This window comes from Panthera leo, chromosome C1 (genome assembly GCF_018350215.1).
Source record: "Panthera leo isolate Ple1 chromosome C1, P.leo_Ple1_pat1.1, whole genome shotgun sequence".
Taxonomy (NCBI): domain Eukaryota; kingdom Metazoa; phylum Chordata; class Mammalia; order Carnivora; family Felidae; genus Panthera; species Panthera leo.
The window spans coordinates 20027919-20051240 of record NC_056686.1 but is presented as its reverse complement, the minus strand read 5'-3'; the positions used below and the strand labels follow the sequence as shown (position 1 = coordinate 20051240).

Below are 23322 nucleotides of genomic sequence, written 5' to 3'. Positions count from 1 at the left end.
AACTGAGAAAACTGAGATTAGGTGTGGGAAATCCCCAACAACTAAAAATCTTAAAAAGTGCCCCTCCCTCAGGCTTCTAATTTTATCATCATCAGAGTCTTATGAAAGCGATCTGTAAACACATTTCCCAAGTGATGTTTTCATCATCGCTGGCTGCTCTCTGTGGGAAACCGACCCCAAATCCCGCGCCTTCTCAGCTCCTCAACCACCACCCGACGGACTAATCACCAGTTACACATCATCGCACCACGGAGGCCTCGGTGCCGCGATATTCTCGCGAGAGTTGGAAACAGCCGATCATGTGACAACGCAAGATGGCGGTGCCCAGCGAGGCGGAGGAGGAGGCCACAGTCTACTTAATAGTGAGCGGCATTCCCTCGGCTCTGCGCTCTGCCCATCTCCGGAACTACTTTAGCCAGTTCCGAGAACAGCGCGACTGTGGTTTCCTGTGTTTCCACTACCGGCATCGGCCTGAGCGGGCTCCTTCCCAGGCTTCTCCCGATTCTGCCCCAACTCCTATCGGCCAGGTTCTCGCCCAGACTTCAGTCACCGATGCCCGCACTCTTTCCCCTCCGGACTCTGCTCCCGCCCAAACCCGCACCTGCTGCTGCGTCATCTCGGTACGGGGGACAGCTCAGGCCCAGCAGCTTCTTCGCATGTACTCCGGCCGCCGGTGGCTGGATGCTCAGGGGACTTGGTTGCCGGGTCGTTGTTACATCCGCAGACTTCGGCTACCTACTGAGGCATCAGGTACGGATGGGGAAGATAATAGACTAAGCCTACCGGCCCTGGAACAGAGACACCTTTCATGAGGGGATAAGTCAGGTCTCTGATTATCAGGCTCTTTAAGAGTTTAGGTCATTGCCGGACAGAGCTTCAGGCTCAACGCCATGTTAAGTTTAGGGGTGGAGGTCGTGGGGGGAGGGTACGGAAAGAGGCCTATTGGGATGATCCTTCTTTTTCCAGTTTATTACATTTCTTCTGAGACTTTTTTTTTTTGCTCTCTGAGAGGTCGATATTGCACTGACATAGAAGGAAAAAAGGGAAACGAGGCTTCTTATTCACTTATTGTCTTTATTACATTTTTTTGTTGCTTCCTACCCAGCCCTCTCTTGGCAAGATGCAAATGAAAAGACAATCTCTTTTCTCTGGACAGCTCTGGAAGTCACTTTGATGGGTGGCAGGGAACAGCGCAGAGTTCTCTAATTCATTTATTCGACAAATCTAGCTTTTGTGCTCACCCAGTGTGATTCTCGCTGCTGTGCAGAAAACAGACATAGTCTGTGCTCAGGATTCAGAGAGGAAAACAGATCTGTAAAAAAGTGTCACAGAGATGGCATTCTAATTGTTAACATTTGCTGAGCACTACCTGTGTGCTTACTAGGCATTGTTCTAAGCCTTTCATTTTCTTATTTACTCCTCACAACAATCCTATAAGGTAGGAGCTATTGTTACCCATTTTATAGGTAAGGATACTGAGGGATACAGAAGGTGTGTTACGTGCCCAAGGTTACAGAGCTAGGAAGCGGCAGGGTCACAGTACAAACCCAGGCATATTGACCCAGAGCCTATGCTCTGTATCAGCAAGTGTGAGATGACAGAGGAGGGAGAAACTGCTCTCCTAGAGGGATCAGGAAATGTGGCTTTTCATCTGGATCTGAAAGATAAACAGGAGTTTGTGGGAAGGAACGGTGTTCAAAGTAAATGGCACTTGCAGAGACACAGAGATGTGAAAGTCCATGGAACTTTCAGGGCATGTTAAATTGTTTGGTATGGTTGAAGCACATGGTTTGAGGATGCGCAGGGAGTGGGGGTTGGTGGCAGTTGAGAATCAAAAAGTCGACAGGAACCAGATCTAAAAGAAACTTGTGTGCTCAGCCGAGGTGATGAGAAATGGCATGAAATTTTTAGGTGGTTCTGGTCAGGAAATGGAGGAAGTTACTCTGGAAAAGTATGAAAGGGAGGAACAGCATTAGGCTAAAAGATCTGAGCCAATTTCTGGCCCAAGTGTTGCTGGAGGCTTCGAGGTTTCAAGAGCCATTCTTCCTTCTGCTTTCCAAGGTTTCGGCTCCTTTCCTTTCAAAACCCGCAAGGAGCTGCAGAGTCGGAAAGCCCAGAGTGAAGCCTTTACTCTGGCTGACCTGAGGCAACTGCCAGAGCTGAACCCACCAGTGCTGATGCCCAATGGAAATGTGGGGACTCCTCTGCGGGTCTTTTTGGAATTGATCCGGGCCTGCCGCCTACCCCCTCGGATCATCACCCAGCTGCAGCTCCAGTTTCCCAAGACAGGTTCTTCCCGGCGCTATGGCAACGTACCTTTCAAGTATGAGGACTCAGAGACTGTGGAGCAGGAAGACCTTGTGTATACCGCCGAAGGCGAGGAAATACCCCAAGGAAGCTGCCTGGCGGACATACCAGCCAGCTCCTATGGAGAGCCAGAGGAGGAAGGGGAAAAGGAGGAGGAAGAAGAGTCACACTCAGATGACGTGAGTAGAGCGAGCTACCCTTTCTTTGCTGACAGCTTAGAGAGGCTCGGCCATCAATATACTACCACTCTTCAATTGTGTATTACAATAGTTCTAAACCTGGCGGTGGGGTGGGGTGGGGGTGGGGCAGTTCTCAGGAGAATTCCAAAGAGTTAGAACTCCCTGCAATTAAATATAAAACTATAAAACTGCATTTGCATGTGCAAATACGCATTTCTTTGAGGAGAGAGGCCAGAGCTTATCGGAAGATTCTCAAAGGGACCTTCTTTGCATTCTCTAGAAGGAATGTAAGGAGGGTCCTCTTCATTGATGAAAATGTACCCACCAAGAAGTAAAATCATCTAAGGAATTAGAGGCAGATGTGGGATGTGAACTTGGTCCCCTTTGCTGCTTGTCTAACCTCTGTGTGCTTTTATTACGTGGCTGAGAAATCACATTTATTTTCTGACCTTGAGTCTGTGGCTTGAACACCAGCTTCCACTCTCATTTTTTATCACGTGCGATAGACATTTCTTCTACCTCTTTCTCCAGATTTGGGTGTTCATCCGTAAAATTAGGAAAGGTGTGCTTTGGGGGGAAACTTTGTGCGTGTGCATACTCTGGGTAAAACAATAATTCATCTGTGTCTTTCAACCGCCAGCCCAGAGCTGCTAACATCTCTACTACATCCTTTGTGTAGTACTCTCTGGACTTTTCCCAGCGCCTGCTCTGCAGCAGTGATTCCTGAGGCTTCTTGGAGTTTAACTAGGATAGGAGCCCCCAAGATTTCAAGCCAGGAGTCATCCTATCATTCTGCAAGTCTAGGCAAGTAGTTGTACACATAGGCTAGCGCAGGATTCCAGAGACATTCCAAGATCCATTTCCTGCCCTGGAAGAGCCTTAATACTGCCTGAAAAGAAAAAAGCAGCAGCATCTGGAAAGGTTGTATGGTGTAGCCACGTGGGTTTGAATGCTGGCTCTGCCACTCTCCGTGTACTATCTTGGGCAAATCACCTTACTCCTCTGGACCCAGGTTTCCTCATCAGTAGAATGGGAATGATGGTACTCAACCTCGCAGGGCTGTTGGGGTGATTAAAGGAGCTAAGTTATGAGAAGGGCCTGACGCACAGTAGACAATAGGTATTACTTATTGTCCCTTTTTTCTTTACGACATAACGTATAGAGGCCTAAACAGCGTGTACCGATTACCTCCAAACTGAGGAGTTTGGAGACGAGTGAGAGTGCTGTGGCCTCAGTGTGGGGGCTTCACGTGGGCTGTAGAACTTGAGGGATGAGGATTCACCAGGTGAAGAGAAAGTGGTGGGAGAGGAGGGCAGATAGTCCCAGCAGGGGGAACAGCATGGCCAGAAGCACAGGGATAAGAGTGAGTTGGGCTTGGGGGAAGGCACCAAGTGTTGTGACACGGGATGGAGAGATGTGTTGGGCAAGGCTCCAAGGACCAAATGTGTGTTGCTTCTAAGAGAAATTTGGAGGCATGGAGCCTGCTGTGCTCTGAGCTGCCCTCCTTGTGGGCATGAGGTCAGGATGCTGAACAGACAGATCACCTCTGTCCACCTTCTCCAAGGACGATGACCGCGGTGAGGAGTGGGAGCGTCATGAGGCACTGCATGAAGATGTGACCAGGCAGGAACGTACCACTGAGCGGCTCTTTGAGGAGGAAATCGAGCTCAAGTGGGAGAAGGGCGGCTCCGGCCTGGTATTCTACACTGATGCCCAGTTCTGGCAGGAGGAGGAAGGAGGTAATGCTGGCATCCAGGCAAGGGCAGGAGTGATCCCTGCTGCATCCACTCAGGGCTCTCCATTCCACATGGGGATTCTCTGGCAAGGAGGCCAAATCTGGGGCTAGAGAAGAGACTTACCTTGATTGTGTATGAGAGGCCGGTCATCCTTTTTGAGGGTGGCGGATTAGTGGAATGAGGAAAAAATGCCCTCCGCCCCTGCAAATTCTGAATGCCCCCCAGCGGAGATATTTTAAAATATAACCAAAAGCCCCAAGTTCTAAGGGTACCTGAGTGGCTCAGTCGGTTGAGCATCTGATTCTTGATTTCAGCTCAGGTCGTGATCTCATATTCTCATATTTCGTGGGATCGAGCCCTGTGTCAGTGTGGCGCCTGCTTGGGATATATTCTCTCTCTCTCTCTCTCTCTCTCTCTCTCTCTCTCCCTCCCTCTCCCTCTCCCTCTCCCTCTCCCTCTCCCTCTCCCTCTCCCTCTCCCTCTCTTTCTCTTTCTCTCTCTGTCTCCCCCTTTCCCCCCACCTCTCTGCCCCACTCGTGTGCACTCTTGGTCTCTCTCAAAATAAATAAACATTTAAAAAAAGATCCCCAAGTTCTAGAACATATGTCTAAGTCTAGATTTAACTCTCAACAGAACTGCGAATCCTTAGTTTACTCTCTTTGATGCTTTTTATTTGCAGACTTTGATGAACAGACAGCCGATGACTGGGATGTGGACATGAGTGTATACTACGACAGAGGTACTGGGCCAGGGATTACAGTATGGGGAGGTGGAACGGGTGCCCTGACCTTGCAAGGACTCTCTACTAGGGCTTGATTAGCAGAGGCCGAGACAGGACCAGTTCCCCTGGGGTAGCCCACTGAGAGCGTTCCTCTCTTAAATCATCTCTAGTTGTGTGCATTAAGTGCTGGTTGTGGGCAGAGCCCTTTTCCTTTGTAGAGGAAGGACATGTGGGGTCAGCCCTCAGGAGGCTCTGGTTCTGATGGGCAGACCCTGGTAGAATGGGAGGTTGAGGTGTTCAGGCTCTGGTTGAGAATTTAGATTCTGGAGGGGTGCCTGGGTGGCTCAGTTGGTTAAGTGTCCGACTTTGGCTCAGGTTGTGATCTTGTGGTTTGTGAGTTCCAAGCCCCACATGGGGCTCTCTGCTGTCAGTGTGGAGCCCTCTTTGGATTCTTTGTCTCCCTCTCTCTGCCCCTCCCCACTCGCTCTCTCAATCTCTCTCTCAAAAATAAACAACAACAAAGATTTTTAAAAAAAGAGAGAATTTAGACTCTGGAGTCAAAAATGACCTGGGAGAGGTTGGGGTAGGAGGAGAAGACCTGAGTTCTAATTCTGTTTCTCATCTCATGGCTCGGTGACTTTTCTGTACCAGTTTCCTCATCTGTAAGATAGGAAAGCCAGGGTTCCTACTTTTGGTGAGCCTCCAGTCTAATGAGAGAGATCATAGTAAAATAATAAAACACCATAAAGATGAATATGCAAGTCTTGTGAGGAGGTCCTAGAAACCTGATTTGCCCCCTTTCTGCTGAGAGAGACCCTTCTACAAACTGAGCTCTGCTTCCTCAGATGGTGGAGACAAGGATGCCCGAGACTCTGTCCAAATGCGTCTGGAACGGAGACTCCGTGATGGCCAGGAGGATGGCTCTGTGATCAAATGCCAAGTGGGCACCTTTGAGCGCCACACCAAGGTAAGCACTGTGTCTAGCCCATTGACCCCTCTCTTTTCCTCCTCTATCTCCATTCTTTCTGCCACCCCCACCCCCCTGCCCCGCAGCCCCATCTCTTGAGTCTTTGCCCTTCCCTCCACAGGGCATTGGACGGAAGGTGATGGAGCAGCAGGGCTGGGCTGAGGGCAAGGGTCTGGGCAGCCGGTGTTCAGGGGTGCCTGAGGCCCTGGATAGTGATGGCCAGCACCCTAGATGCAAGCGTGGATTGGGGTGAGTATGGCCAAGAGACTTTCCTGGGGGCCCAAGCTAGGCTTTCATCTGTACCCTGGTTTCCCCCCTTCCCTCTGGTTTTGGAAGGGTATTGGAGACTCCTAGGGTTGAGCTTCAAAGCAGAATTAGAAGGAAAAGGTAGGTCTGGCACTATTAATTTTCTAGACCAAGCTCTAAGGCTTGATAGGATCACTGGTCTCCTGTGGAAGTCATGCCCCCTGGTCTGAGGAGTTTGGACTTGATTGCTGTTAGGGAGTGCCTGCAAGTCACAGAATGGTGACCGTTTGTTCTAAACTCTATGTATTATTTAAAATGAAGGCAATATGTGAGACCTCTGGTTGCTGGCACTGTCGACGGAGAGATAAGAGGACTGAAGAGCAAAGATCCAAATTTAAAGGCTCGATCTGTGGGACAAACCAGACGTGCAGTAGCTACTTCTCTGTCTTTTCCCAACCCTTTATTGGAGTTTGAGAGCAGGCCTCTCAGTTGAGCCCTTTTTAATGCAGGTACCACGGAGAGAAGCTACAGCCATTTGGGCAACTGAAGAGACCCCGTGGAACTGGCTTGGGGCTCATCTCCACAATCTATGATGAGCCCCTACCCCAAGACCAAGGGGAGTCGCTGCTCCGACGCCAGCCACCCACCAGCATGAAGTTTCGGGCGGACGTGGCATTTGTGAGGAGTTCCAGCTGTGCCTTGGACAACCCCTCAGAGCATGAGTGACAGGTTCGGGCCTTCCTTAGTATCACTCATAACTGCACCGGTGGCAGCCCTCTGCCTTGGCCTTATGTCCCACCACAGCCGAAAGAACTCTGGGACCAGTAATCTGCGCAGCTTGTTCACAGTGTTCTGTTCTGAACTTGCCTTCTGGCGCTCTACCTCAAGGACATTTTTACCAAAAGCCCCCTATCCTCTTTTAATATTAGGGCTGAATGACCTCAGTGGTCTCCTAACCCCAGTCCCTGTTTGGGCTTGCCCATGTTGCCTCCTCCAGTACCTTGAACAGTTGGATTGACTGAAGTTGTCAGCACAACCTTCGCTGAGCGGGGGGGGGTGGGCGGGGGTGGTTCACCGTAAAGGTCAGAAAGAGGGGGAAACGGGCCTGGAAGAGGAGAGGACCCGCGGTGCTTGGGAACAGACGATCTTGGGGCGGGCCCTCCATCGTCTCCACCCGTGACTGGCTGGGAGCGGACAACGGAAAGGTCGCGGGAAGGTGGCCCGGGTCTGTGACCTAACGGGAGAATAAAGAAGTTTACTGCCAGATTTCTCTGTATCTTCCAATTTGGGCCGGGGGAAAGGTCGGGAAAATCTGGGCTAGAGTTCCCCCCCACCACCCCAAACCCGCTAGCGGAGCCCAAACCCGGAGGGGAAACGCTCCGCGTCGCCACGCCCCTAGGCGTCAAGCCGCGCCGTCATCCTGGGGGCGGGACTTCCTCTCGGGGCTCCCGTCGTTTCCGACGTCGTCCGGAAGTCGGGCGCTGATCCCCTTACACTGCGCGGGTGTCTGCGGTTCCTCCTTCGGCTACCCCGGGGCCGAAGTGTACGCCGGGGATACCGTAGCCTTCGGCTTGTGTCTCAGCCGAGCTACTTGCTCCGCACGGGGCTGCGTGCAGCCTATGGCGGGGGCCGCCCCGACCACGGCCTTTGGGCAGGCGGTGATCGGCCCGCCTGGTTCAGGGAAGACCACGTACTGCCTGGGCATGAGTGAGTTCCTGCGCGCGCTGGGCCGGCGCGTGGCGGTGGTGAACCTGGACCCGGCCAACGAGGGGCTGCCGTACGAGTGCGCTGTGGACGTGGGCGAGCTGGTGGGGCTGGGCGACGTGATGGACGCGCTGCGGCTGGGGCCCAACGGCGGCCTGCTCTACTGCATGGAGTACCTGGAGGCCAACCTGGACTGGCTGCGTGCCAAGCTAGATCCCCTACGCGGCCACTACTTCCTCTTCGACTGCCCAGGCCAGGTGGAGCTCTGCACGCACCACGGCGCTCTGCGTAGCATCTTCTCCCAGATGGCGCATTGGGACCTCAGGGTGCGTCTTGGGTCGAGCAGGCTTCTTTTGCAGATGGAGGAACTGAGACAGGGAGGACAGATGCCACGCCCCCATGTCACACAGCGAGGTAGGGGCCGAGTCGCTTTGGAGTAAAACTGGTGTGAGTTCGAATTCAGGCTCTGCCACTGACTCGCTGTGTGGTCCTGGGTAAGTCAGTTTCTCTCTCTGAACCTCAGTTTTCTCATCTGCACAATGGATGTACTAGCACCCAATTTGGGGTTGTTAGAAGTATGGAAAGGGTTATGTAGAAAGTGGCATGGTGATTGCTGTTGTGACTTGGTGGGCAAAAGTAAATGAAATAGAGTCAGATGTAGTCAGAATGGAACTAGTTGCCCACCGGGAGACGTGGTGCAAGGCATCTTGTAAGGAATAATGCCCCATATCTCCTGGCAGAAGGAAATGAGTGTAGCTATTAGAATGGAGCAGAAGCAGGAGGAAACTAATGGGGAAGGCTTGTACTCTGTCCTCAGAAGTCCTCAGTCTCTTGAGAAAGACGTAGGCCCCGATGTTTCCTGCCTTCCCAGGCCACTCACCCCGTCTCTTCCTCTCCTTCCAGCTGACTGCTGTCCACCTGGTGGATTCTCATTACTGCACAGACCCGGCCAAGTTCATTTCGGTACTGTGTACTTCTCTGGCCACGATGCTACATGTGGAGCTGCCCCATGTCAACCTGCTCTCCAAGATGGACCTCATTGAGCACTATGGGAAGTTGGGTGAGAGCTCCTGTTCTGGGCAGCCAAGGAGTAGGGAATGAAACATCTCAGCTGCAGGGAGCTGCCTCCAGGTCCTGACTCCTGTTTATTTTGTGCACTCTGTATGCTAGATATTGTTCTAGATTTGGGGGACAAGAGAGCTATAGATGGTGATATGTACACTGCAAAGGAATTAAAGTGAATGGTTGGGAGTGAGTTGAATGAGCAGTGCTATTTGAGGATGAGATCTGAATGGTGAGAAGGAGCCAGCCAAGGCTGAACTGTTCTAGGCAGAGGGACCAGTAGGAGGAAAGGCCCTTAGGGAAGGAGTTTTTTTGTGTTTAAAGAAACAGTGGGGGGAGGGGAGGAAGCCCAGAGTAGTTGAGGTAGCAATAGGGGAAGGGTGGTAGGAAATGAGGTCAGAGAGGGGGGCCAGGGCTAGAACCTGTACTGTTGAAACACTGGGGAAAGCCAGTGATGAATATTAGGCAAGGAAATAGCACGAATTAAGAACATCATTGTGGCTGTTTTGTGGAGAACGAATGAGAATGAGCAAGAATGCAAACAGAGATGTTGAGGAGGTTTTTTGCAGCAGCCTAAGCAGTGGTGGTGGGAATGGAGAGAAATGGATTGATCCAGAACTTACTCAAGAAACAGGGTCTCTTGGTGGGTTGGATGTGGAGACTGAGGAATTAAGGATGACTTCAGGGGTGCCTGGGTGGCTCAGTTGGTTAAGTGTCCGACTCTTGATTTCGGCTCAGGTCACAATCCCGGGGTCATGGGATGGAGCCCTTCATCAGGCTCCGCCCTGAGCATGGAGCCTGCTTGGGATTTTCTCTTTCCCTCTGCCCCATCTTCCCTACTCACATATGCTCTGTCTAAAAATAAATAAGTAATAATTTTTTTTTTTTTAAGGCTAGCTGTCAGGTTTCCAACTGAGCCAGTGGACAAATAGAGGCACCTTTGTCAGGGTGGGAAAGATTGAGGGAGAAGCAGGCTGGCACAAGGCAGGAGAGTTGCCTAGGGGCCTCATGGCCGCATTTTTTTCCTGCACAATTAGTGCTCTCCTGAGCTGGGGGCATCAGCTCCCTAAATAGCATCTCCAGGCACAAAGGAACCTAGAGAACAAAAACTGAAATGACCAGCAGGGAACAGGAAGAAAGGTTGTTGGGATCATGGGGTCATAAAGTGTCAGGGCATTGTCCAGGGAGGCCTACTGGCTCTCAGTCAGGACATGGAGGGATGTCAGCACCTTGGAGGGGCCACCTCAGCTCAGAGTCCTGGTCCATCTCTTGTTAAGCCCAGAAGCCCTATTTTATCAATGCCCAGATTTGCAGTCTTCCTGAGCCCCTCTCCTCGCCTTTCATGGCCCCAGATGGCTACATGGTGATCCCTGACCTTTCTAGCTCTGACTCTGGCCAGTCATCCTTACAAAAGACTGTTGTGCAAACCAGATGAGGCCATTGAGGCCCAGAGACATTACATGAATAGCCCAAGGTCAATCACATAGCTGATGTGTTAGCTGAGATGAAATCTAAACCCACATGCACCTGGCTCAAACTGCTTAATTCCTGGGGAGAAATGTACCTATCAGGCAATCCAAGAAGTTTGTTGGAATGCCCGGAACATTATTCCTTGCAGGCAGAGGGATGTCAGTTTCTGATTAGAACACAGGAGCCAGAATGCAGGGAGTGGGTCAATCAGTCTCCAACAGCCTGATTACCTTAGCTCACTGTGGGCCAGACCAATAGAGTAGCCCAACTGACTTGAGTTTTTTGGCAGAAATGGACAGTGCAGGGAGGCCCAGTTTCCTTTTCTTAGAGGAAGTTTGTATTCATAGAACTCCGAGTCATCTAGTCTGATGTCCTCATTTTACATTAAGAAGGAACTGGCCCAGAAGGGAAAGTGATTTATCCAAGAGGCACGCTGCTACAATCCTTATAGTGCGTGTGCTGGGTCCTGGGGCTACTACCTGACTGTGAGCTCCATGTGGCACGGACCAAGCGCTGTTCTTGGTACACATTCGATACCGTTATTTGTTACCATTGAGCAAGTGCTTCTCTGTACCAGACATCGGGATTTATAGCATTTAGTCCTCACAGCAGTCCTGTGTAGCTACTACGTGGCAGAACCAATGGGTAAAACCAAGTATTTTTTTCTTAGTAACTTCATTTCACTGCCTCGACAAATATTTGTTGAATGAATGAATGAGGGAATGAAGACAAAAGGAAGAAGGAAAGGAAATGTGGTTCCTGTCCTTGGGTCTTTTACCCTGATGCCAATTGCTCCTGAACACCAGTTTCTCTCCTTAGCCTTCAACCTGGACTACTACACAGAGGTCCTGGACCTCTCCTACCTGCTCGACCACCTGGCTTCTGACCCTTTCTTCCGCCACTACCGTCAGCTCAATGAGAAACTGGTGCAGCTCATTGAAGACTACAGTCTGGTCTCCTTCATCCCTCTCAACATTCAGGTACTAGGGACTAAGAGGCCTCTTCCCTTGCCTGTAGGCTCTGACAGTGCCTGGAACTTCACCAAGCAAGGGTACAGGAGGCTCGGAAGGCCCAAACAGTGGTCTTTGTCCTGGGTCCAACTATCATTCAGTCCTCTTGGTTTTAGGACCAGTGGCTGTCATGGGCAGGATTCCAATAAAGAGAATAGACCAGACTTTGGCCCTGTCTATTCTGTATTGCTGGGTTTTCTCTACACATGTTCTCTCATCCATGTGAAAATGGGTGATATCAGAAAGTCACCATCAAGGGACTTGACCAAAGCTAAAGATAGGTCTCTCGACCTCATTTAGGATGGGCAACTATGTGTTGACTTTGCAAAGTAGTACCCAACCCCTGTGCATGGACTTGAGCAAACTTATCTCTTCCCTGTTTAATGCCATGCTTTTCTCCTCTGAAATGAGAAAGTGAACTCCACAATATTAATCCTAACAATTACCACTTATTGAAGGCTTTCTGTACTAGGCATTATGCTAAGGACTTGTACGTGCATTATTTTGATCTTTCCTTCCCATCATGTGATGTATGGACTGGTCTTATTACTTTTATGTGAATGAGCAAGTAGATTATATGCAGATTTATTGGGTGCCTAAGTTAGCTAAGTACTGTGCCAGGCACTGAGGATACCTCTACAGAAAAGTCCCTGACCTCATGGGGCACACAGTCAAATAGGGGAGGCAGATGAGTTAATAACTTGTCAAAAGTAAGCTCTAATCAGAGCTATAGGATAGACCCAGGGGACTTTGGGTGTGCATAGAGGAGCTTATCTGTTCTGATTTGGGTGGGTTGGTGGTCAGGAGAGATGGGATGTAGCCAGGCCTCTGGGGACAAGTGGAACTACTCCAGGCACAGAAGCTGCGTGAGGCAAGGTTGAAAGGGATGTTTGGAGGCTGCGGGCACTTTGAAATGTCCTCAGTTCCACATACCTCTGTTTCACTCACAAGGCTGTTTCTCTCCTCCCCACCCAGGACAAGGAGAGTGTCCAGCGGGTCCTACAGGCTGTGGATAAAGCCAATGGCTACTGCTTCGGGGTCCAAGAGCAGCGAAGCCTGGAGGCCATGATGTCTGCTGCAGTGGGAGCTGATTTCCACTTCTCCTCGTATCCTTGCTCTCTAGCCTCTAGGCCACAGCCAAGGGGGGACATGAGGCTCAGGAGTGGCCACATCTCCCCTTGTAGATGACTGATCTCTTGCTGACCAGTTGGGCTCCTTGGTGACTGTCTCTCAGGTGCAAAGGCTGGTCCCTTAGATGGCTTCAGTGTTGGTTGTACCTGAGGACAAAGGAGGATACTGATCAGAAGGAGCAGCAAATACGGATGCAAAGAAATGAAAAGGCATTGGTTGTTTGGGAGAGATGCAAGGGGTTCAGTTTGCTTCTTGTCCTGACTGTGAAAGGGAAAGGGGGCTGTAGGGGTGCAGGGGTAGTAGGCAGGGCTGACGGGGGGGGGGCTTGCATGCCCTGCTGAGGCGTGTGGACTTCCGCTTGTGGGTGGGTGGTGGGAACCAGCATAGCCTGGTTGTGCAGGGTGTGACATGGTCAGGTGTACGTTATTTAAAAGCCCTCCGAGTGCAGAAATTGCGTTTAAGGGATGTGAGCGGAGGCACAAGAGTGTTTACAGTCTGTAGATGGAAAGAGATGAAACGTTAGTAGTAAGAACGGAAAGAAGGGTACAGAGTGGATAAAAGGAGGTGGGCTACCAGCGTTGGTGACTGGGTGGTTATGGGAATAGATGGAGGTGGACCAGAAGTTAGACTCCCAGGTTTCTGGCTAATACAGCGGTACGTGTGGGCGGTTCTGTTGGTCACTGAGGCAAGAAAAGGAAGGGAAGAGGACAGGGTTATCACCTGGATGGGAGGGATGGACGCTGGCAGATGTGCTGTGTTTCAGGGGACCGTGCGACAGCCAGAGCTGTCAGCTAGACCTCCGGAACTGGAGCTGGATTCGTGACCAGTGGGATGGAGCTAAGGTCACGTGCAGGTGTCCCTCAGGTCACCGAGGCCGCGGGTGAGGCAGGACAGGGAAGCGCAGGCCCACTAGGATGGTTTCAGACATTTGACGCTTACACAGCATGCCGGAGACCAGGGGGGCTCCAGAGCCCTTGGTATGGAGGAAGATCATTCCAGCCAGTACCTTCTGATCTGTGTCCGGCCCTGCCACACGTGGGAAACCAAGCTCGCAGGGAACCAGACAGGTTGTAAATAAAATGATGGCGGTAGAGCGCGCAGTGCTTGCTGAAGGGGTTAAGCTGCTACCTCACACTTGGCAGTTAATGTCGGCAAGTTCAACAGCAGGTGCTCAGCAAACACATGAAGGGGCAGTTTCGGTAGTCCTGAATTTTTTTGTACGCTGTGCGTTACTTTATGCATCCGTACGTGTTATGCAAGGTTCTGTTTGTAAAACGGTACACTTTTTGATAGATGATTTAAGGGATTTTCAAAGGTATTTTTAACCGTATGCATTTGTGCTGATTTTATTTATTTTTATTTTTTATTAAAAAATTTTTTTTGCGTTTATTTATTTTGAGAGAGAGAGAGTGGGGGGGGAGGGGCAGAGAGAGAGGAGAGAGAGAGAATCCCAAGCAGGCTCCGAGCTCAGTTCGATATCTTGAACCGTAAGATATCACCTGAGCTGAAATCGAGAGTTGGGACCCTTAACTGACTGAGCCACCCAGGCGCCCCTATTTGTGCTGATTTTAGATTCTGCCCCCTACCCTAATCCTCATAAGGTTCAACTTCACTCCACATCTAAGACAGTTAAGGATTGGGGCACCTGGGTGGCTCAGTCAATTGAGCGTCTGCCTCTTGGTTTCAGCTCAGGTCATGGTCTCACGATTCATGGGATCGAGTCCCGCATCAGGCTCTGTGCTGCCAGCACACAGCCTGCTTAGGATTCTCTCGCTCCCTCTCCCTTTGTCCCTCCCCCAGCACGCTCAGAGTGCACTCAAAATAAATAAACATTTTTATAAAAAGATAACTAGGGATTGGTATAAAGAAGGGAAACGTCAGCTCTCCCGAGGAGCGTGTGGGTCAAGGAAGCTTCACCAAGGCAGTGGCGCTGGAATTGTGTTATCTTAAAGTGAGGGTTAACCAGGCTGATTAAGAGGGAAAGGGAATTCAAAGCAAAGAGAGTAGTATATACAAAGGCATGGCGGTTCAAGGTCAAGGCACGTCTGGGGAGTTGCAAGTAGAATAGCACGACTCGTGGGCAAGACAGGGCTTTGGCTGAAGAGCAGTGATAGGGCCAGACAGATGGTCAAATAGATGCAGGGTTCCATGTGCCCTGCCCAGGAATGTGGACTCCAGGTGGAGTCCAAATGCAAGTTTGAGGTTATTTCATGTCAAGGAAGATGGACTCCACTCATCCTGAGTGATTCTCGGGGCGACTTGCACAGGAACAAGGCATTATTTCTTGAGAAAAAGAGAGGGGGAAGGGGCACAGGTTCAGAGTCTGCTTGAGTAGGGGTGCGGGGGATTTTGGTGGATGGATCCCTACGAGATGAGAAAGAAAGTCCGTACCCTGAACATCATTTAGCGAACTACATACTCTACTGGCAAAATCTCATTTAATCCTCATTCGGTCCCTTCTTTTTTTTTTTTTTCTCAAGTTCATTTATTTTGAGAGAGAGAGTATCCCAGGTATCTGCACTGTCCGCGCAGAGACTGATGCAGCGCTTGAACTCAAGAACTGTGAGATCATGAGCTGAGCCGAAACCAAGAGTCGGACGCTGAGCCACCCAGGCGCCCTTCAGTCCCTTCGTATAGATGAGGCAGTTGGGGCTGTGAGAGTGACAGGTCCAAGGTCCTTCTCCCAGGATGTGCTGGAAGGACAGTTCAAACCTCAGTCTCCCCGGTTGTGGAACCTCAGTTTCTACTAGGTGAACCTCACTGGAGTCACCTAGTAGAACAGCCACGGTGGCCATCCTTCCGTGTCTAACTGCCATCTCCTCCTCAGACCCACACCCAGGCCTCAGGCCGGCCAGCCTCACGGGGCTCACTCAGCAGTATCACAGTCTTTTCCTCCGTGAGTCTGATTGGCATCCTTCCCACTCCATGTCCCTGCTCTCCCAGAGAGGTAGAAAGAGAGAGGTAGAAGGCACCGGATAGCGCAAGCAGAAGTTAGTTGTTATCTTTGAGCTCCCCTGAGTTCCCTCCCGTGGCAGAAGAGAAGTCGGAAACACTTAGCACCTGCTGTGTACTAGATGCCATAGTAGGCACTTCGTATTGTCTTCTTTGAGCCTCACAACTCTATCTTACAGACGAGAAAAAAGGATGTGGCAAACTCAGGATTTAAACCCCCAGTGGTCTGGCTCCAGAGCACGTGACCTAACACAGCTGCAGGGTTAGTGCCGTCTGGTCCTTTGATCCTCAGCAATGTGGGGAAGAGGCGAATACAGAAGCATTTGGGTCTGGATTGTTTGTTTGTTCAATGTTTGTGTATTTTTGAGAGAGAGGAATCATGTGCAGAGGTAGGGGAGGGGCAGAGGGAAGGGGACAGAGGACCCGAAGTGGGCTCTTTGCTGACAGCACAGAGCCCGACGTGGGGCTTGAACCCACGAACTGTGAGATTATGACCTGAAGCGAAGTCGGACGCTCATCCGACTGAGCCACCCAGGGGCTGGGGTCTGGGTGTTTTGAGGGGCCTCTCAGACCCAGTGGGTGCCTATTGCCTGGAGCTATAACGGTGAGAAAGGGAGAGGGGTGGGAGCAGAATCCGCCAGACGTGGCTATCGCGCGGCATCAGTAGAGGTCGGATCCTGCCCAGACCAGTTCCCCACCCTTGCCTGTGCCAGCATCCTTGACACGCCCTCCCTCAGCACCCTGGGCCTCCAGGAGAAGTACCTGGCATCCTCAGACCAGTCGGTGGAGCAGGAAACCATGCAGCTGTAGCAGCGAGCTGGGCCCTGCAGGGCAAGAAGCAGAACCCAGCATTGGAGAAAGCGGCAGCCGCCAATGACCACGGACAGCCCTGCCGACTCAGATCGAGAGCAGTCTCCCCCAGCCGGGCAGAGCACTCACTGCACCCTCAGTGGTTGCTGTTGCCAGGAATTCAGCACCGGCCCCACTCGGGCTACGATGGGATGTGCTACAAACACAAGAGTTTACTTTCTCCTCTTTGTGACCTCCAAGCTTTCCTCAACCGTCTAGGTCCAGAGAGTTGGGGCAGAACAAGGGAACGGGACCTTCCCTTAGAAGAGGCCTATTTCTTCATACAGGACATCGTTCCCGTCCAAGCACAGGACTGTGCTAGAACTGACACTCAGTCTCCGGTGGTGCAGTTTTGTAAATTCGCAGTCGTAGCAGTGAGCCCGGTGCCTGAGTTTCCACAGGTGATGCTCCCTAGCAGATCTGAGTGTTTTGTTTTCATGGTATTTATTTTATGGTTTTATTCCTTTGGGGCAAGGGTTAACTAGTTTTCCATTTATACTGGTCATTAAAAGTTTACTTTGAAATTGCAAAAAGTGAGTTGTTTAAAGAAAAATATTAAGTATACAGCATGACCTCATAAGGAGTGTGGCTTGAGGTTGGAAATAATGGGGTTTGCTTCCTTTGGTTCTTCTTGCAACTGGTTGAGTGTAATTCATATTTTCAACCAATAGGTGGCAGTCCAGGCTTAGCAGTCACAGCCCGGAGGCAGCAGGGGACCGATGGCAACTGTGCCAGAAGTCTCATTTGCAGACACTTGGTCCTGTTAACATGTGAGAAGGGCTCGGCCTTTTACAAAGTGCTTCCACACACATGGTTCTCCTGTGGCTCTCACAGCCATTCCCGGAGACCTAGACAAGATGGAATATTAGGAAGCCCCATTTTACAGTGAGGAAACAGATGAGTTTGAACTTGGGTCAGCCTGGCTGTCTCATTGTCCACTTTGCTGACTTCTTTTCTTTTTCTTTCTTTCTTTTCTTTTCTTTTCTTTTCTTTTCTTTTCTTTTCTTTTCTTTTTTTTCTTTCTTTTCTTTTCTTGTTTATTTGTTAACTTTGAAAGAGAAAGAGAGCATGCGGAGAGGGCCAGAGAGAGGGAGAGGGATTCCCAACAGGCTTCACACTGCCAGCACAGAGAGCCTGATGTGGGGCTCAGACTCACGAACTGTGAATTCATGACCTGAGCCGAAATCTAGAGTCGGACTCTTGACAAACTTAGCCACCCAGGCGCCCCTTTGCCGACTTCTTAATGGTGAAAAGTCACGGCCCTTCTCCCACAGGATTTGTGGCCAATCAGGGGGAAGAATTTAAACACCTGTAGAGTATTACTGACTCATAAATCAAGGGGAAGATAGGTCACTGGGGGTTTGGGCAGTTGGAGAATTCAGCTTAGGAAAATCTGTTCCGAAGTGGCATTGAGACGGGGGTGACGGAGCTTTGCTTCCCAATTGGAGGAGTCAGAGCAGAAGGCAGAAGAGTGAGGGGCTGTGAGGAGGCTTCTCTAGCTGGGAGAGTATGAAAGCAGCCGACCTCTGCTCCCACGCCTGGCCGAACGGGGGGTAATTACTAGGTGCTGCTTCCCCAGCCTCTTTCATCTGAGAAGTTCAAAGCACCGTACCCCTATTAACACCCTACAGTAGGTGGGGAGGATCAACAGCAAGCCAGGGAAACTGAGGCCAGGAGGCGCAGCTTGGGGATGCCTGTGAGTCACTTGTGGGGCCCGGAGCCCAGGAATCCTGACGCCCAGGTTGCTGGACAAATCCCTCATCAGGTAGGGTGTGAGGGTGGATCCTGTTTTGGAACATAGGACCAGCAGCTGTGGTCAGGGGTTCTGCTGCTTGCCCCATCACCCTGGCTCTTACCAAAGCAAACCAGCTGGAAGGAAGGTGTCATTTGAACTTTATGGCCTTGCATCCAAGCACTCTGAGCATTTCTTCTCTGCAGTCACGGAGTGGAGAAAGGTGGAAGTCAACCCACAGTTAATTTTCAGGCCTTGGTGTGACAGCAAGGGTATTTCCTCCTCCAGGGAATGTAGCTCCATTCACCTACTGATGGCAAAATGATTTTCTGTTCCCCTGCCATGGTGGGGAGGAGTTGGAAAATGAAAAGAAAATAAGTCACCCATGATCCCATAACATACAAATAATAAAAAATCTTTGTAATCTGCAATAAGTTTTATATTCAAATGTAGAAATATATTTTGTGTTTCTCAGTCTTTTCTATACATGGAGAGGGGTAGCTAGAGCATTTGTACGAGTGGAATATGTTATACTTGCTCTGTAACCTGCGTTTTCTAGTCAACACTTATTTCATCCAGTTAAAAATATAGAGACCTTTTTAACATCTACATAATATTCCATGGTAAGGCTATGACATTGTTTACCTGTCCAGACTCCCATGGTCCAGACTCCCTAAGTCATTACCAATTGTTTGCTGTTGTAAATTGTACCGCGATTATATTTTCGTACTCAAATCTTTGTCTGAGCCTCTGATTTTTAACTTCTGGAGAGATCCTAGAGATGAAACAGCTGATATTTCCCAGGTTCTGGATTCATATTGCCAAAATGCCTTCCAGAACAGTGGCACCTTGCCTCTCACAGACACTGTCTGAAAGTGCTCTTCTCACTTCCAGACCTCACTTGGCAATCATGAACAACTCCTGGAGGGAGGAAACCATCTCTGAGTGCCTTAGAAGGGACCTTCCCGGTCTTCTCGGCTAACCACTGACATTAGGATATATGCATTTCCTGGCTTTGAAGTGAGGACTCCCCCCGCCCCGCCCCCAAAATTGGAAGATACTGTTTGGAACTTAGCAGAGGCCACAGCTAATTGGAAAGGCTTCCAGCCCAGATAAAGAGGCTTAGGAGTGAACGTGATGCCCTAAAACCCACAGAGCTGAAGCACAGCCAGTCTGCTCTCAGCGGTTTCTGAATTAGCAAGATGCTCACCCACAGTTGGCTGAGAATAGGAAGCCTGATCCCATTAGAGTCTGTGGGAAGTTCTGTCTTAAGAGATTCTCTCTCCTTTCCCAGGGCTCCTGAGAGGGGAGGGGAGTGATGGCAGACCCATCCCAGCTCTAGGAAGAAGGAAGAGTCCCAGATTAGTGCACACTTTGATGAAATCAGGCCTGCTGAGGGGAGGGGAAAGCCCTACACCTTATTTCCAACCCCTTGTGTCAACTCATCGTGTCCTTCATTTCCAGCCAAGGAGCCAACTTCAGACAGCCCCAGATGTCCAGGTGGCCTAAGACTGAGGAGCTATGAGGGGATGGGCTGGGGATTTGGAACCCAGACGAGGTGAGAAAATACGAATATTGGTAAAAATGCTCCAGACTAGACTACATCGCAAAGTTTTAATTTTGTTTCCCCATCCAAAACCTTGAAGCAGTTGAGGGAAATGAGAGGCTCCTTCAAAGCCATCCCCATCACGTGAATCTACAGCCTCCTTGCTGCAAGAATCTGAAATCAGGTTTTTCCCAACTGGACATTTAGACATTGGAGGGTGTGTGTGTGCACGCGCGCGCGAGCGTGCACATGCATGTGTGTGAATATCTGCTTGCTGTGCAAATACGGCGTCAAGAAGTGTTCCTAGTGCTCCCCTTCCCACTGATCACCACCTCTTCCTGGACATTAATCCTGAAGCCTTCACAGTCCTCGTGGAATGAAAAAACAGCAAAGGAGGAACACTGGAACGTGGGTAAGATTTCTCCCAACTCTTGAGTCGTACCAGTGGTCACTAGCCTATTCTGACCTAAACATCAGGCCACTCTACAGTCAAGACAGGGACATTTCAGGTTCACTTTATCTGGGGGGAGAGCGGGGCGGGGGTGGGGGGGGCATATGTCTTCCTTCTTTTCTTCTAACAAATACCTCTTGAGTACCATCATCTGATGTATTAAATATTGTGCCTAGACACAGACTGAAGACTCCGTGCTTTCCAGAGTCTGAGGTTTCCTCCTTTATCTCTAGACAAATAATGAGTTAAATTTCCCAGAGAGCAGCCAGAAGATTGGGTGGAGATGAGAGATGAATCAGCCTCTGACACCCCCAGGGTGACATACCTGTCTGCTACCCCCACAGACATTCCTGGCTCCTGACTCAGTGGGTAGGTGAGGCCGTGGGGGGGGGGGGGTCAGGGGGGGGAAGGTTCTGAGAGGAGGAGCACCTACCCTGCAGAAACCTGCCTCCCTCCCTCCACCTCCCCCACAGCAGGGATGGGGCAGCGGGGAGGCCCTGTGAACAGAATTGAAGAGGAACAAAGAATGTAACCAGGTGAAGAAACCTTAATTTAGTGAACGTGCCAGCAAATTGGTCCTCTGCACAGTCTTTTCTCATGAAGACAATTCCTTTCTGCCGGGCCCCAGGGTGGTGTTAGATTAAGAAGTCTTCCTTGATTCTTGGAAAGTCACCAAGATACGAGCAGGGCGGCATAGCATAATGTGGTCCTTTTCAAACTTATTTTTAACTCCTGAAACTCCAGTATACAAAACAGACCTATGTGTGGCTATCTTAGCCAACTCGTGCGGAAACAGGGGCAACCCAGACTGCTGGGCTCCTGCCCTGTGGCAGTTTATGGGGAACCCTCCGAACACAATTTGGAAACAGCGGTTGTAGTTTAAAAACCATGGGCCTTGGAGTTAGACGTGCTGCCCTCTCTAGACACAGAAGTCATTGTATGACCTTGGTTATTAGGTTATTGAACTGCTCTGAGCCTCGGTCTCTTCATACACAAAGATATGTATTGCTGTGAGGATCAAGGTGTGAACGTGGCTGGCACATGGCCGTCATGCCAGCTGCTATGATTACTGTGCTCTGTCCTCTAGGAAGAAGGACTGGGGCACTGTGGTTCAGTTGTGCAATCTTGGTGCAAGCATCCAAGATTAGCTCTTCCCAAAAAGGCACCGGACATTCGGACATTGGATGTGTGTGTGTGTGTGTGTGTGTGTGTGTGTAGGAGTATCTTGCCTTTCGGGAAGGAGCCATAGTGGCCTGCCTGACCCCAGTGACTTGGCCTCCCTCAGGTGCCTGGTTAGTTCGGAGAAGGCACCTGACTCCAAAGGCACCCCTTATCTCCCATTCCTGTGGATCTGCAGAGCCAGTTTGCATTTTGCTGTCTCAAGGAAGTACATACATGAGAAGATACCTTCTTTAGAAAATTTTAGGTTGTGGATTTTCCTCATACCACTCACATTCTTGGGAGAGGAAGATCTTTGCAAGGGCTTAGCCTCCATTTCCTGGGGGGATAATCTGGCAGTACAGGAAGGATAGGGCTGGGGTTACTTGAATCTTTGTGAGCCCAGTCTCTGTCTAGACAGCCCTGCCTCATCCCAGAACCAGCTTTATTTCCATTTCTACAATAGCACTGGCACTAAACCGGTTTCCGGGCGTTTGGAAGGATGGTTTTAAAACTGAGTTCCAAGGGGCGTCTGGGTGGCTCAGTCAGTTAAGCATTAGCCTTCCGCTTAGGTCATGATCTCACGGTTTGTGAGTTTGAGCCCCACATCAGTCTCTACTGTCAGCACAGAGCCCATTTCAGATCCTGTCTCTCTCTCTCTCTGTCCCTCCCCTGCTCTCTCTCTTTCAAAAATAAACATTTTAAAAGAGTTATTTAAAAATTAAAAAAATTAATAAAGCCGAGCACCTTCCTGCGCAAAACCCTGGCTGGAGACACTGTAGGAAGAAAGGAAAAATGATTAGACAAAGTTACCATTTTTAGGAAGCTCTCTGAGGAGATAAGAAATAAACTCAGGACCTAGCTGCAAACCCAGAGGCAGAGGCAAGTAGATATGAATCATAACTGAATTAATGTACCTATATAAACTAAAGGAGTTGGTAGGATATATTCTGTAATACTGTATGTGTGTTAAAGGGAGGTGGCTACCCATGTTTTGACCTGAAGATGGGCTTTGAAATTTGGAAAACCTGTGGAAAGGCCAGTGGAACCAAAATAAAATGCACCTGCCACGAAACTCATCCTTCTTGAGGGTGCAGTCAGGGGTTTTTAGTATATTCACAATGGTGTGCAAATACCAACTATTTGAATCTGGAACATTGCATCACCCCCCCCCCCCCCAAAAAAAGTCTGTGCCCAGTAGCAGTCGGACTGAAGAATTTTACCTGTCAAACTCTGGCCAGGAAGAGACGGCAAGAGATGCTAGACCCCACTCTGGGTAGCAGTAAGAATGCTTTAGAGAGATTATGTCGTCAACAAAAAGGTCCAAGGCTTTCATGGTCAGAAGCCGGTGCCTAAGCCAGCTCACATCTAGCCATCTGATTTGGTGATATTCCAACCCACAGCATCTGCTTTTGAAATCTGTCAGCACCAACACACTACCTCAGGGTGGCTCATTTCTTTCCCGATATAGGGCAACCATGAGTGGTATAGAGGGGAGAGGCAAAAGTCAGAGGCTGAGAGAAAAGAAGAGAGAAGTACCTTTCCCAGGACCTACCCCATTAAGAGAAAGTCACCAGACCTGCCTGGTAAGAGAAACTGGGTCACTTCCAGAGCCGAGGGAGAGTCATTTGCCCTAGCCCGGAATCTCTGCCTGCTTTGGAACCTTGAAACCCTACACCCTTCCAGGAAAGGAGAGGAGAATACAGGCGATTTAGAAGGCAGCAGGAGTGGTCCTGCCAGCTTCCCCTGTAGAATTAGTATCTCTGATAAAAGCCTTCAATTTCAAGTCCCCTGGTTGTGACCAAATTTGGGCTCTGGGGAATCTGATGAGGCTGGACCGAGATCCCATTTTGCCAGGGGAAGCAGTGACCACTTGATGTCAGGACCCTGTCTCAGGTGGACCGGTGAGCATGCAGGTCAGCTTTGGCAGTAAAGGTGCTCCTCAGGACGGGGGCTGATTATTGGCACAGAAATGGATAAATCCTCGACTACTGATGCTGGAAGGATTCATAATAGCTATCGTGTATTAAGCATGCACTATGGGCTACTATATGTGCCCGTATCTTCTCAAGCTTCATAGCAACTCTTAGAGGAAGGTACT

At 50.1% G+C, this 23322-nt stretch overlaps 2 protein-coding genes across 2 annotated transcripts; both read left to right on the top strand.

Moving 5' to 3' along the window:
- The first annotated feature begins 273 nt into the window (after nt 1–273).
- On the top strand, nt 274–7204 carry GPATCH3 (G-patch domain containing 3). Its single transcript, XM_042952775.1, has 7 exons — nt 274–750; nt 2062–2486; nt 4051–4225; nt 4902–4961; nt 5789–5910; nt 6032–6159; nt 6666–7204. The coding sequence occupies exons 1-7, from the start codon at nt 315–317 to the stop codon at nt 6880–6882; spliced, it is 1563 nt and encodes a 520-aa protein (XP_042808709.1). The 5' UTR covers nt 274–314; the 3' UTR covers nt 6883–7204.
- A 435-nt stretch (nt 7205–7639) lies between these two features.
- GPN2 (GPN-loop GTPase 2) lies at nt 7640–17340 on the top strand. Its single transcript, XM_042952187.1, has 5 exons — nt 7640–8186; nt 8764–8920; nt 11212–11372; nt 12378–12508; nt 16223–17340. The coding sequence occupies exons 1-5, from the start codon at nt 7776–7778 to the stop codon at nt 16293–16295; spliced, it is 933 nt and encodes a 310-aa protein (XP_042808121.1). The 5' UTR covers nt 7640–7775; the 3' UTR covers nt 16296–17340.
- Nucleotides 17341–23322: the final 5982 nt, after the last annotated feature.